Genomic DNA, 15,196 nt, shown 5'->3' with positions numbered 1-15,196 from the left:
TGTGTCAGGGATGTGTCTTTTTTGCGCAAAGACATTTCCTAACTTTCATAACCTTGTTCCTAAAAAAAAAAAAAAAAAAACACATTTCCTAACTTTTGAGAGCTTGATTTTGCAAACTTGATAATGTTCTTTTCATGTAGTTTTTTTGTTTGCAAATATAAACATAGTGTATATTTTGAATCCACAAAAAGGGAAGCTGGGCAGAAGCCCAACTGAAAACTGAGCCCTAAGTGTGTTTGTGGCTACAACCCAACTACCACAATTTACAGCTACTGTACCCTTCTTTGTACGTCTTCTCTGACCTACCAGGCCTGTGATAAAATTTGTTTCAACGTCATTTTCCAATAAATATTTAAAAAAACCAAGTCTCTCTGGAACCGTCCTCACCCACAACTATTTCACATTTGGGGACAATATATACCTTCAAGTCAGCGGCACTGCTATGGGTACCCGCATCGTCCCACAGTATGCTAACATCTTTATGGCTGACTTAGAACAACGCTTCCTTAGCTCTCGTCCCCTAACGCCCCTACTCTACTTGCGCTACATTGATGATATCTTCATCATCTGGACCCATGGAAAAGAAGCCCTCGATGAATTCCATCATGATTTTAACAATTTCCATCCCACCATCAACCTCAGCCTAGACCAATCCACACAAGCGGTCCATTTCCTAGACACTACTGTGCTAATAAGCGATGGTCACAAACACCACCCTATACCGGAAACCCACTGACCGCTATACTTACCTACATGCCTCCAGCTTCCATCCAGGACACACCACACGATCCATTGTCTACAGCCAAGCTCTAAGATACAACCGCATTTGCTCCAATCCCTCAGACAGAGATAAACACCTACAAGATCTCTATCAAGCATTCTTAAAACTACAATACCCACCTGCTGAAGTGAAAAAAACAGATTGACAGAGCTAGAAGAGTACCCAGAAGCCACCTACTACAGGACAGGCCTGAAAGATGATCCCTCACTCTCACAGATCTTGGGAGACAGACCAGTCCTCGCTTACAGACAGCCTCCCAACCTTAAGCAAATCCTCACCAGCAACCGCACACCATACAACAAAAACACTAACCCAGGAACCTATCGTTGCAACAAAGCCCGATGCCAGCTCTGTCCACATATCTATTTAAGTGACACCATCATAGGACCTAACCACGTCAGCCACACCATCAGGGGCTCGTTCACCTGCACATCTACCAACGTGATATATGCCATCATGTGCCAGCAATGCCCCTCTGCCATGTACATTGGCCAAACTGGACAGAGTCTACGCAAAAGAATAAATGGACACAAATCTGACATCAGGAATCATAACATTAAAAAACCAGTGAGAGAACACTTCAACCTCTCTAATCACTCAGTGTCTTGAAGGTGTCAGTTTTGCAACAAAAAAACTTCAACAATAGACCCCAAGGAGAGACTGCTGAACTCAAATTAATATGCAAATTAGACCCAATTAACTTGGGCCTAAACAGAGACTGGGAATGGTTGGGTCATTACACTAATTGAATTTTTTTTCCCCCATGATAACTTCTCCTCACACCTTCTTTGGGTCATCTCGATTATCACTTCAAAGTTTTTTCTTCTGCTGCTACTGATAGCTCATCTCAATTGATTGGCTTCTTACAATTGGTATGTGTACTTCCACCTTTTCATGTTCTCTGTATGTATAAATATCTTCAGTCTGCGTGTTCCACTCTATGCATCCGAAGAAGTGGGCTGTAGCCCACGAAAGCTTATACTGAAATAAATTTGTTAGTCTCTAAGGTGCCACAAGTACTCCTGTTCTTCTTGCTCAACTCATTATCTTTAGCCAATGAAGCTTATCAGATAAAAAGACTTATGCCATCTAATAGATTGTGAAACAAATCTTGCTGAAGTTGAACCTTTTTGCCATAAAACTCAACATCCCAGATTAAATGTGATCAAGGCTCTGACCATTCACACAGCATTCTACCATACTAACTGATCCATGACACCATGTTGACATGGCTCTGGAAAAAAAGCTGTTAATCTGTACTCTTACCCTAAAAGAAAGGTACCATAATGATGATGAAGTGAGAGGGAGAGGGGAGGAGGAGAAAGCTAAAGTATATATGTATCCTACTGCTTTAGTTCCCAAGTTATTAAAACTGTAAAACTACATTATTATATATATCCATGCAGGAAAAAAGACTGTAGTTGCTTACCATTAACTTTCTAGGTATGTTAAACTCAGTTCAAGAAACTGAAGTTACTTGAAATAAAGCTTTTCTATTGCCACTATAATCACAATGAAAAATTAACTAACCCCTCCCAGTCTGCACACAAAAAAAAACAACTTACAGCATTACGAAACTCCTTAAAAAAAATAACACTCAATAAATCCACAGTAACTCCAGTTTTACACCAGTGTATATGTACCTTTCAAGAGCACCTCACTTCAAGGAACATGGTTCATTTCAGTCCCTAAATTACTTGTGTTCCACACAAATTTGGTGTACCCTTCAATTTTATTGTTGAAAAATCATTTACATCACAAATCACTGAACTGAGGTTGCAGAAAGAGTTATTTCCATGAAGGAATTAATCCCACAGCATTTTAAGTTTCCTGAATGAATAATTATTTTGGTCTTTGTCACACATTGTGCCCTTCACTTGGCAGGATGAAAGGTATTTATGAGAGCAAATTTACTCATTTGCACTTTTCCAGATGAAATAAAAATGTTTGTTACCTACTCCTAGAAAGGATTTGATAGCTTCAAATTAGCTCTCCACCATGTATTGTGCAAAAGATTAAGGAAGTATTAGCAATGCTAAAATACACGACTGCTTCAATGTAAGGAATGTTATCTGTTATAAAGCATAAGAGCATGCATATTTACTTTTCTGTTCTCCATGAATTCAAACTATTATCTGTATGTATATTTTACATGCATTATCTGGATGCATGTTTTCACGGACAAAATAAAGCCAATTTATCTTAGAGTTATATTATATCTCTTAAAAAGAGAAAATATGCAGCCCAACAAGTTTTACCTCCACCCTCTCTTTTCAGGTAACTAATAAATCTTAAGTGAAAAAGTCACCATGCTCTTCAACTGTCACCAGTGAGGTTTGGGGAGGGTTATATTTTAGCAGCCTTAAGGCTGATTTACTGCTCAGCTCTCCACACTCTGACAATCAAATAGTTAGAAACAAAAATCACTTTTGCACACCTGGAAATATTTATTAGCCATACTTGTACGAAAACAAAGTTTCCACTGGTAACAACTTAAATACTTCAGTGAATCTCAACATACAATTCCTGATTTGAATAAAAATATCACATGTTCCTGTGGAAACCAAATGTCACTGCAACCGCACAGTCTTATGTGGGTTAGTGGGACTTTGCATGGGCTGAAGAGGCCATCTGGCCAATCTGTAGAATTGCAGCTTAATTGTGTAAGCAGCTGTGTTCATCCAGTATGTACATGCTTTCATGGTTAGATGGGATGAACCAATATTTCCTCAAATTGACATTCATTTCAAGTTTGGCAGACCATTTTTCTGAAACAACTTTAAATCCTTCTCTCGCTTCTTCAGTTTTAATTCTACAGATAATCTTGGCACACTCTAGAACACCTAAATAAATCAACATCCATTATTAACTATGGCAATGTAACACCTCTTAAGAAATAACCACTCTCAGAGTATAGTGCTGCTCATGGTTGCCGAGAATGTCACGTAAAACAAGATTGACTAAAACTAATACCACAGAAAGCAAACAGGAATAGAGAGAAGAGAAAGGAACTTGTGAGTGTGCCAAGATTTTGAAACAAATAAATTCTTAATATTTGATACTCTCTTCCACAGTATGTATTTTGATGTCTCTCCCTAGAGCTTCATTTTCTTAAAATTTATTATATGCTGCAGAACAATCTTACCTTCAAAAGAAATTTTATATCTTCAGTTATTTCAAAGAACCATGCTGCACCTGGGCAAAATGATGTAAGCATTCATTGCTGTCTGATTGAAAGGGTGACCTACAAAATGCATTTAATCCTGACATTTTAGAATAAGTTAAATGTCCCCAAATAGCAAAAAGGCATTAAATAATTTTTTTAAAATAGTTACTTTTGGGGGTGGGGTGCATAGTTCTTGTGTTTAGACTCTGGTTCCCATTCTGAATGACATCCCAGCATGCCATATGCTAGTGACATAAAAACCCCTATGAAGCCCCCTGAAGACTGGTGTCAGCTGTTCAGTATCAGTTGGTCTAAAGGGTTTGCAAACTTAAAAAAAAAAATCAATTTCATTCCCCAGAAAGTTGAAAATAAGGCTATTAAAACTTTTCAGATAAGGCAAGTACACAGTGCCAAACTAAAGGTATAAACATATTTCACTTTACTACCACTTTTCATTCAAATATCTGAAAACACTCTGCAACCATTAAGCCTTGCCACACTGCCTCCCTCTAAAAGTAACCAATTCCTGTCACACCAGTTGGCAGAGGCCGGCCTATATATTCTCAGAAAAGTTAACAAAATGATTGGTTGAGATACATGCCAAACTTCACGGACACATTTTACAATTTTAAAAAACTGTGTGCAGGAATGGCCAGATTTAGGCAATCCAGGGCCCTAAGCATACCACAAAATATGGTCCCCTGTGACAGTGACAGGAGGTCCATTTCCCTCTCAGAGAGGCAAGGACGACAGCTAGGGTGGCTACTGATGCATACCCAGAATACTAGACATTCTGGTATTCCTGCGAATGGCATAAGCCTGCCCCTTCCTGCATGACATCAACACTCCCGGAGTGCATGCGAGGTCACACCACATGGAGGATGCCATTTAGAAGAGCATGCCACCCCACCCCTGCTGGCATGACCTCACACGCACTGTGCATGCAAGGCTATGGTCCACAAAGGATGCCATTTGGAAGAGCACACAGTCCCACCCCCGCCAGCATGACATCACAAGCACAGTGCATGAGGTCACGCCAGCAGGGGCTGAGTAGCATACTCTTCAACATGGCATCCTTGTGCATACCAGACAAGACCACGTTCAGTTTTATACCTGTACCAGACAGGGCACTAACTGCACAAAAGCAGGACCGTCCTGCTTCGAACCACATGAATGGTCGGCCTCGCAACAGCAGCTCCCTACTCTTCTCAGTTTCAGGAACTATTGGGTTGAGCTCCCTTAGTTGAGCTGGGCCTTGTCGGTTCAGCCCTCAGGCACGTTAATGAGCCCAACTGGGCTGCAGCAGAATTGCCTGATTGGCCAGCCTGCACAAATGGCTGAAAGGAGCCAACAGGTCTACATTTAAGCTTGTTGACTGTTCAATGCTTACGCCCGGCAGCTGCAATCACTCCTGTGCCTCCCTCGTTCCCAGCCTTGTTCCCATCCTGCCGCAGTCTGCTCCTGCCCTGTTCTAGCCCACCCCAGTCCTGCTCCCCTTGCCCAGCTTCTGACTCTGGCTCTCACCTTTGGCTACAGTTACTGGCTCCAGCTCGGACCCCTGACTCTGACCCTTGGATTGATTCCTGACCCTGAGGCCAGGCCGTGTCTCTGATCACTAGGTCAGACTGCTGACTCCCAGGAGCAGCAGTAGGGACCCTCCCCACACACCAACAGCCATACAGGAATAACAAGGGGGGCAACAGGAATTCCATCTTACCCAAGAGAGGGAGAGAGTAACAGCATGGGGGACCACGCCTGCAATACTTACACTCTGGCTACTGAGATATCTGCTTTAATGGGGGCCTGAAGAGGCTGCACCTATCTCCTTCTCTTCACACAGAATTCTCTGAATGGATGGTGCTGAGGGATTCCCAAGCAGTGGGGCGCTACCAAATACATGGCCATGAAAAACACATTAAATCAGACTGTGAAATTTGGTCTTTTGTGTGCTTTTACCCTATACTACATAGATTTCATGGGGGAGACTAGTGTTTCTCAAATTGGGGGTCCTGACCAAAAGGGAGTTGCGGGGGGGGGTGTCACAAGGTTATTGGGGGGGTCATAGTATTGTCATCCGTACTTCTTCGCTGCCTCCCGAGCTGGGGGGCCGGAGAGTAGTGACTGATGACCAGGTGCCCAGCTCTGAAGGCATCACCCTGCCACCAGCAGCACACAAGTAAAGGTGGCAATACCATACCATGCCACCCTTACTTGTGCGCTGCTGACTTCAGAGCTGGCAGCTGGAGACTGGTGGCCGATGACTGACAGCCCAGCTCTGCAGGCAGCAGCACACAAGTAAGGGTGGCAATACCATACCATGCCATCCTTACTTCTGGGCTGCTGCTGGCGGCGCCTCTGCCTTCAGAGCTGGGCTCCTGGCCAACAACCGACACACTCTGGCCACCCAGCTCTGAAGGCAGCATCGCCACCAACAGCAATGCAGAAGTAAGCATAGCAGTACCGCACACGCGCACACACACACACAGTAACCTTGCAGCCCCTCCACGAATCCTTTTTGGGTCAGGACCCCTACAGTTACAATACCCTGAAATTTCAGATTTAAATAGCTGAAGGTCATGAAATTTATGATTTTTAAAATCCTGTGACCATGAAATTGACCAAAATGGAATTTGGTAGAGTCTTAGTTATATAAAATGAAGGCAGCAGCTCTCAGTTATTTTTCAGGCTCACAGTAGGCCTCGCTGCATCAGTTTCACTTGGTTCATCTTTCCAAGGTTTTCATCATGATCATGAAGACTAGAAACTTATCTTTAGAAAATAAAAAGTAAGTTTACATTCTGATGTAGCCACATCACTAAACATTGGGGCCCTGAGCATTAGGCTATAGTGCCTACCCTTTCATCCAATCCTGTGTGTAAGGGCGTCATTAGGCAGAATCTTTAGATTCCCCCAGAATCCTACAGAAGTCAAGTATAACTTCATCGTTTCAACCTTAGCAGTCGGCTTACATTACGTTTTCAAGACTCTCTCTGTAAAGAATAGGACTAAAATTTTTATTTTAAATGAAACCTGAAATTCTCCTTTATGATTCCATCCCCATCAAAATAGGGGGTGCCAGGTGTAGAATGCACAAAGTACAAAGCCAAGCTCATCTTTTCTTTGTACCCAGGGCAACTGTAATCCTATCATGTTGAAGCCATGACATAAACGAGACATTTGTGTGTGATCAAGATGAAGAGTACAAGACAGGCCCTTAAGTCACCAAATAGGCAAATACACAAATAAATGAGTATATTGTGGTAGGAACTGTAATTTATGCCAGCAAATCTGACTGGTAAACATGCTTATAGTATCACCTGCTTTAATAACACACACACACACACACACACACACACTTCCAGACAATAACTAATAAATCTGCAAGATTCTTTATTTCCTTTAACTCGTAAAACTGCAAACCTAAATATTTGAATTTCTTCCATAAGCCTTGAGAAAGGCAGAACTTTGAAGTTTCTAAAGAGGAAAGATTATTTTCTTTTGCCGCAGGCCAGAAATTAAAATTTCTTTATATGGCGGTTTGGCAGAATCAGTAATGTACTTTTTATTTTCATCAAACTAAACCACTTTGAATTAGAACTGTCCCATAGCTACTGAGTGATCAACATTTTGAGGGTCAGACCAACTTTGTAAACCACTCTATGAACCCTCTGACCAAAAGGGACCCTCTAAAAACCACGCAAGATCAAACAGGATTGTGGGGAAAGAGTTTCTTTCCATTTCCTCACTGTTGGCAGTTTTTGAGGACAACACATGCTGCAGTTTTATCTGTTCACGTGATCGTAACAGTGGGTTGCGTCCACATGTTGTTTTTTAACTAAATGAGATAAATTTAACCCTGGGTAGTAAAGCTACTCCAAAGAATAATTTGGTCCCAATGTTTTCGGTAAAAAAGTTTTTAGGGCTAAATAAAAATACAAAAAGGAGGAAAATATTCCTCTGGACTGGCATATTTAGAGCATACTCATGAGCAGCATGTAAGATATCTTATATTTGAACCTATATTCTTCCAGGCTGTTTACTGTTTTTCAAAAAGCATGTATCAACTCCCAGTTCTTTGGCATTCATTGCATTATTTGTGCATCACTACAATTTCAGTTTTATACTGCTCTAAAGCATAAGAACATAAGAATGGCCATACTGGGTCAGACCACAGGTCCACCTAGCCCAGTATCCTGTCTTCCAACAGGTTTCAGAGTAACAGCCGAAGAAGTGGGCTGTAGTCCACGAAAGCTTATGCTCTAATAAATTTGTTAGTCTCTAAGGTGCCACAAGTACTCCTGTTCTTCTTTTTGTCTTCCAACAGTGGCCAATGCCAGGTGCCCCAGAGGGAATGAACAGAAAAGATAATCATCAAGTGATCCATCCCCTGTCGCCCATTCCCAGCTTCTCAACACTGATGAAATCCAGATCATCATCAATCTAAAAACAATAGGCTACGCTGACATCACATCATCTCATTAATCTTCATTTGTCCCATCACATCCCGTCATTCTTATGCAAATGACACACTTGAGGATGCAACTTTTCTGCACTCCATGATAAGGGGAGTAAGGCTATTAAAAGCCCCAGGGTGCCATCCAGGACCACAGTCCATCGCTTCATTCAACGCCTTGTGTTTTACATCACATCTAATGTGTTTGACATTCAAATGTGACCCAACAGGAGGTAAAACTATTTGATTTCTCAGCTACACACATCTCACTTCCTGTGCTGAAACACTTACTGAACTCCCTAGGGATCTAACAGTGTCTTGCTTCAGCGTTCCCTTGCTAATAGAGATTGAAATACAGCTCAAGAGGAAGAAGATATTTGCATGGGGCATGTAACCATGATAGCAATCCACCCTTCTCACCTAAGAGTTAAGATCTACACTAAAACCCTGGGTATGCTGAGACTCCAGGATACAGAAGCAAGTTGGTTTAGATTAGTGAATACCAAAGAGGAAAAACACATAGGTTACCTTCCAAGGAAATTTGGTAGAGAGCACTCTGGAAAGAATGTGCATACCCAATTACAAGTCTGTTTAAAACATTTAACTTTAGGTTGAATAAGAGTACACAAGGTCCTAAAATGTTTTAGGCCCCAAAAATTATTCCCTGAGCCTAGAAGTCAGCATGAATTAAAATCATTTCCCATACTTGAATGTCTGTCTCATCAGTTCTATTCCCACAGCTGTTCCCCAGACACCACAGGTGGTGAAAACTAAACTTATCTGTTGCACAACAGGAAGGACTTTATTATTATTATTTACTCATAACAATGTTTTGTTTCATCAGCACCTTCAATAAATGCTCTGAACATCTTGTTCCCATCACATGTGTGAATGTAGGAAGAGCAATTTTTATTAGACGGGAAAAAATACGGGAACAATAAAAGTACGTAAAATAAAACATTTTCTCTGAGGAAAGTAGCAACCACCTCAGAACAACCTTAGCATCATGTGAGAAGTAAATGAGAAATAAAGTTGGTTAAAATGTCTCAGACAGTCTTAAATGTGGCGGTGAGGTTATTGGCAATAGTGCTTAGGTACCACGGTAATAGTCCAAGAAATTATTATAATTAACAGATGTATGTCACAAGTACCAACCACATTTACAGTTAAATGGATGGCTAAAAATATGCGCAAATAAGAGAGCCCTGATATCCATATTTACAATGACAGCAAAGCCTGCATTAGACTGAGGAAAAATAATCTTCTACTTACGTGCACTCTATACTCTCAAAAGTCTGTCTCAAATTATAGGAAAGAACCATAAACTGTATATTGACAGATAAAGAAGAAACTACATAAACATACGCTGGATTTAGTTTACTCTTTTGGTAAATTAATATATTTAGACACATCAAACACCTTCCAAACTTTACTCTCTTTACAAAGCGAAGAATAGAACCTCCAGTAAAATTTACTATATTCCTCAATCCCTGCAACACCAAAGCAAAGAACACAGATGTGCATTGTACTTGTGACTTTTTACAGTATATAAGGAACACACATTAAAGTGAACATACAGTCATCATATGAATGCTTGAGAAGGGCATATATTGATTGGAAATATGTGATCACACTAATGAGTATTTAAAAACATTACATTAATTCATATTTTAAAGTTTTTAAAAGGCATATATGGAAACTGACTAATCATAATGTAAACTACAAATCCACATTGCAAGATTTTCCAGTTGTTACTTTACTGAAGCCCAGAATAGTGATGTTCTTATAGTGTTCACCCTCTCCCTTTTCCCTTCCAAACAAGAAAAAGAGCAACCACTGTAAGCATCTGTGACTCCTGGGGTAGAGTAGCATAAGGGTGCAACCTACTTGGCTTGTAGGCAGCATGATGTCACTGTGGGTACGTGCACACTAGAGCTGGAGGTGTAATTTCCAACTTGGGTAGGCATACCTGTGCTCTGATCCATCTAGTGCACTAAAATAGCAGTGTAACTGTGGCTGCATGGCTAACAGTTGTGCCTCAGATTTCAGATAGGATTGTACTCGAAGTAGCTAGCGCATCCCACCGCCTGTGCAGCTGCAGCTACACTGCCACTTTGGAGAGTGCTAGCTTGTATGTTTAATTGAGCTGGAAATTACACCTTCCAGCTCCAGTGTACAACCACCACCACACTGACTCACTGGTTCTCAAACCTCATTAAGCTGCCCTCCCCCTCTCTCCCTCCCGCAGTCAGTGTGGACTGGCAAGATTCTAATCTATATCCATCTATAAAACAGCCCTTTTAAGAGAGTTTTTTACCTTGGAAAATAAAATCATTTTCAAAAGATTTAAAGTATTATCTTTCTCCCGTCTTTCCTTTTGTCCAATCCAGTAATAATTAATAAACAACGATACAGCTCTGTAAAAATCAGCAATAAAAAGGAGGTAGGAGAAGCATAATTTGTATTTAAAAAATAACATAAGAAGAAAATTAGTCTTATCCATTTCTCATAGATTTTAAATACTGTAAGGCAGTCAGGGAGCTTTTCTATTCAGAACAAACTATAACTTAATGGGCCTGTGTTCCCTCTTCGTTATCTGTTGGCAAAATCAAGAGCTTCTAGGCATTTTCACTGGACAAGTGGTAGCAGCAAATACACAAACTAGTGTTTTGAAGTTAAAGTAAGAGCTTCCTGAAGTAGCAGTCCAAATTACACAGGATAAAAGAAGAAAAGCTAATAGTTAACAGCTACCCTTGCATTTAAATTATATTAGGCTGAAAACCCTTTCCCTCACTAAGAGGAAAATCCTTGTCACCCAATTCCAATCTCAGCTAAATGGGATCTGTATATGTGACTTTCACGGAGATACAAAGGGAACAGAATTCTTCCTCCCAACCACCAGAACATCTACAACGCTGCTCCAGGGTTTCTACTACAAGTATTTACATAGTATTCTGTTCAGTGGAGCCATTTATTTTGCACTTTGCCGGAAATGGCAAAACTGAGGGAAGTCAGGGATGGTAAAAGGGCTTTGTCACGTTCCATCCTTATTGCCTGTAGGTGAAATTTTGTTTAAGTTCAGTAAAGTTTCAACCTTTTGGCTAATTTCTAAATAGAAATATGTTTCCTTTCATTGGTTCCTGTCTTCAGCAGTATATCCCCTCCTCCCTCTGCTGGCTCTGCAGCAGCTGATAACTAAAATAAACTATTCCCAAAAAAGTGGATGTACAAACAGATCAGTGCACGGACCAGAACTACATACCGTGACATTAGAACAGAACCAGCAGATTAAATTTAAAATCCTCCAGTCCACATGATAGAGGTCTGCTTTTGCAGCAGAAGTTGTAGCTGCAGAATGCAGTATTGCTAGTAACAGAAGTCCTGCGCAGCTATTAATATTACAGTTTGGTAGCTGCCTGTTGGGTTTGATAGCCAGCTGCTGGAGAAGGCTAATTTCAAGGATGAGTTCTGTCTACTGTCATTTAGTAGGTTTCAGAGTGGTAGACATGTTAGTCTATCAGCAAAAACAACGAGGAGTTCTTGTGGCACCTTAGAGACTCCTCGTTTTTGTCATTTAGTAGTTAGCATGTTTGTGTAGTACTGCCCTCTTCTGAATGGAATGTCTTGCTCAAGTGTGATTATGTTGCTCTAGAGCAGGGGTTCTCAACCTTTTTCATTCTGAGCCCCACCCCCTAACATGCTATTAAAACTCCACGGCCCACCTGTGCACAACTGATTTTCTGCTTATAAAAGCCAGGGCCGGTGTTATGGGCAAGCAGTGCAATTGCCTGTGACCCCCCAAAAAGCTAAGTTGCTCAGGCTTTAGCCTCAGCCCCCAGTGGCGGGGCTCAGAGCCCCAGGCTTCAGCTCCATGCAGCGGGGCTTCAGCTTTCTGCCTGGGACCCAGTAGGTCTAACACTGGCCCTGCTTGGCAGCCCCCCTGAAACCTGTTTGAGGGCCCCCAAGGGGCCCAGGACCCCTGGTTGACAACCACTGTTCTATAGGATATCTGGTCAAAAATTGGGCTTTCCATCCATGGGGAAATTCCAATATTTCAAAATTTGATATTTTCCCAAATCGGGGCAAAAACTTGAATACTAGAATTTTTGGCAGAACAGACAGTCCAACCAGAGGGGAGACCATGGTGCATAATGGGAGTCCAGCCAACAAGTCTGGCACATAGAGGGAAATGGGGGCATGAGGCACCCAAACTTCAACTTCTAGGAAGCACTGTGGCAGTTCAGGTGACCACAAAATAACATCGAACTGACCCAAAAGGAAATGTTTCTCTTCAAACATTCAGATTTGTCAGATTCAACTCAGGTTGACCTGATGCCAAATGAAATATTTAGTTTAAATTTTCTCAACAGAAAATTAATATTTTTGGCAAGGATCAAAAAATTCCCACAGATAATTTTAATTAGAAATGACATTTTCAACTGAAATTTATTTGAGGAAAAATTCCTGACCTGCTCTACCCTAGTGGCTAACACACAAAGTGTATAAAAAAGCCTTAATGATAACAGCCATCAATGGAACGTCTCTTGGACACAAGTGACTAGAGGGTTGTGTTTTTTGGAGCCAAAGTCAAGCAAGCAAAGACTTCCTTGAGTAAGGACCACCACTTAGAAATGCTTTTTAGAGGAAAGCAGTTCAAACTTAGTCCATTCCAGTGTGTTTTACTCTGACAAGAGAACATGGCTGTGGACTGTTTTAAAGCGATTTGGGGGGAGTTGCAGAGTTGTTTTGTTTTTGTTTTTTTTTTGCACTAAGCTACAGATTTAAGTTTCTCAAAATGTAAAATGGGGTGTAATTATTATCCAGCTATCATCACCTCAGTATCTAAACAGAAATGTTTTACACCTGGAACAGCTATGGCTGGAAATGGGCTGAATTAGCAGCACTGATTACTAAATATTTTCAAAGGAAATAACTAATGAAACCAGCAGTCCAGCAAACTCCTTCATAAACAAACACTATAAAAACAAAATAGACACAAGTGGCTCCACAGAAATATTACACACATCCTGTGAGCTTGATTTAAAAAGAATTTTTTTCCAGAAAACTGATACTTAAGGATGTTGCAGAATATTTTTATTTTCACTAAGCCTCATGCAACAAAAAAAGGAAATGCAGACAATCCTTTCCTCCTCCTTTGTCTCTGTTTTCAAACATCTTCCCTTAAACAGAAACTGGATTAGAGAATTAGGGAAAAGCACTGAAAGAGAATCAAATTATTCCAGAAGTTGGTTTTCACAAGAGACCAGTATATACCACAATGCAACTATTCTTACCTTGTCTATCATATCCGGTCGGTTTGTAGCTGCCAAAATTGTCACGTCCTTTAACTGTTCTATCCCATCCATTTCCGTTAACAGCTGAGCCAAGACACGGTCTGCTACGTTCCCAGCACCTGAAGACCTGATTAACAAAAATGCCACAGCATTAGTTTTCCTTTCCCAGATAATTACCAAATGAGAAAGGGTTTACGCTTCCGTAAAACCATAAAAAAAAACAAACAAACAAAAAAAAACACTTTTCATCTTTATAGAATAGCTTTCTAATTTTTCACTTTCATCTTCAGTAGTTGAGGGAAAAAAATAACATAAATCATGTAAATTAGTTAAGGCTATATTCCAGAATTAGCCCTTCAAAAGATTTCGCAGTATTCATAAAAACATCTGGGCTTGTCATTTACTACCTTGCCACGGTGGACTGGACAAGGTTTTCACACAATATATATAGTCTGGTGTAAATATTTCTAAGGTGGGAATAGCTGGATTCACATGACTTCCTAACTAAACAGACAATACCTCAGTTCCTACCACTATCCAGGTGATTACTTATGCCACTCCATGCAGTACAATGTACAAGTACTTATGCATTTTGCAGTGTTCCACTATATTTTCACTTCTTCAATATCCATCAAATGAGACCAACTTGAGTGCTAGCCAGCTAACTCATAAAAGCATTTCCTCCCTTTATAATTCATCCATCTGTTTCTCCAGAAGAAGAGAAGAGAGACAAGAGAAGAGAAGCGTTGGGGGAAAGAAAGGCACAAGTGTCAAGTTTTGAAATCCCAAAAACATTAAACCCCAAAACAGAGGCATAAAATATTTTATGCATTTGAAGTAGTTTGGGAACGGATTCTAGTCACACTAAAGTCAATGGCAAAACTCTTAAATACACATGAAAGAAATGTTAAGAAAAAATGTATTTGGTATTTTCTTTACAGCTTCTAATTTTTTTAAGCTAACTACAATACACTTGGGTTAACTCACAGTACAATCAGCCAACTGCCTTCTGCCCAAGTAAATGTATGTATATAGAAGAGAAAGATGTTGCATAACACAATGTAAAGGCAAAAAGAACAGGAGTACTTGTGGCACCTTAGAGACTAACAAATTTATTAGAGCATAAGCTTTCGTGGACTACAGCCCACTTCTTCGGATGCAAGTGGTAGCCCACGAAAGCTTATGCTCTAAAAATTTGTTAGTCTCTAAGGTGCCACAAGTACTCCTGTTCTTTTTGCGGATACAGACTAACACGGCTGCTACTCTGAAACAATGTAAAGGAACTGTATGGTTACTGAAATCCCATTTACAAAACCTTTCTGAAATGTTATGCTTTGGTCTGAAGACATCAATACTAGGTAAAATTATTAATTCAAAAACATTATAAGAACTAGGGGCATGTTGTTTTTAATCAAAAATACTAAGATGTAAAACCTAGGAAATATTAGGGCCATATATACATACGTATTGTGTGTGTGAGAGAAGAAGCTTAATATCAAAGC

At 40.4% G+C, this 15,196-nt stretch overlaps 1 protein-coding gene across 6 annotated transcripts in view; it reads right to left on the bottom strand.

Annotated features, from left to right (window-relative positions):
• SPATA5 (spermatogenesis associated 5) overlaps window positions 1-15,196 on the bottom strand; it is a 290,334-nt gene that overhangs the window by 190,769 nt on the left and 84,369 nt on the right. For 5 of the 6 annotated variants that reach the window (XR_004645908.1, XM_034772170.1, XM_034772171.1 and 2 more), the window contains exon 14: window positions 13,695-13,821. Coding sequence is in view for 5 of the 6 variants with exons in the window: in XM_034772170.1 (XP_034628061.1) it covers window positions 13,695-13,821 (127 nt within the window). In the remaining variant the exon portion in view is untranslated. Of the gene's footprint in view, window positions 1-10,694; window positions 10,818-13,694; window positions 13,822-15,196 lie in introns of those variants that run through there. The other variant, XM_034772173.1, reaches the window with a different exon arrangement.

Source organism: Trachemys scripta, chromosome 5 (genome assembly GCF_013100865.1).
Source record: "Trachemys scripta elegans isolate TJP31775 chromosome 5, CAS_Tse_1.0, whole genome shotgun sequence".
Lineage (NCBI taxonomy): Eukaryota > Metazoa > Chordata > Testudines > Emydidae > Trachemys > Trachemys scripta.
This window is presented reverse-complemented; position numbering and strand designations above follow the sequence as displayed.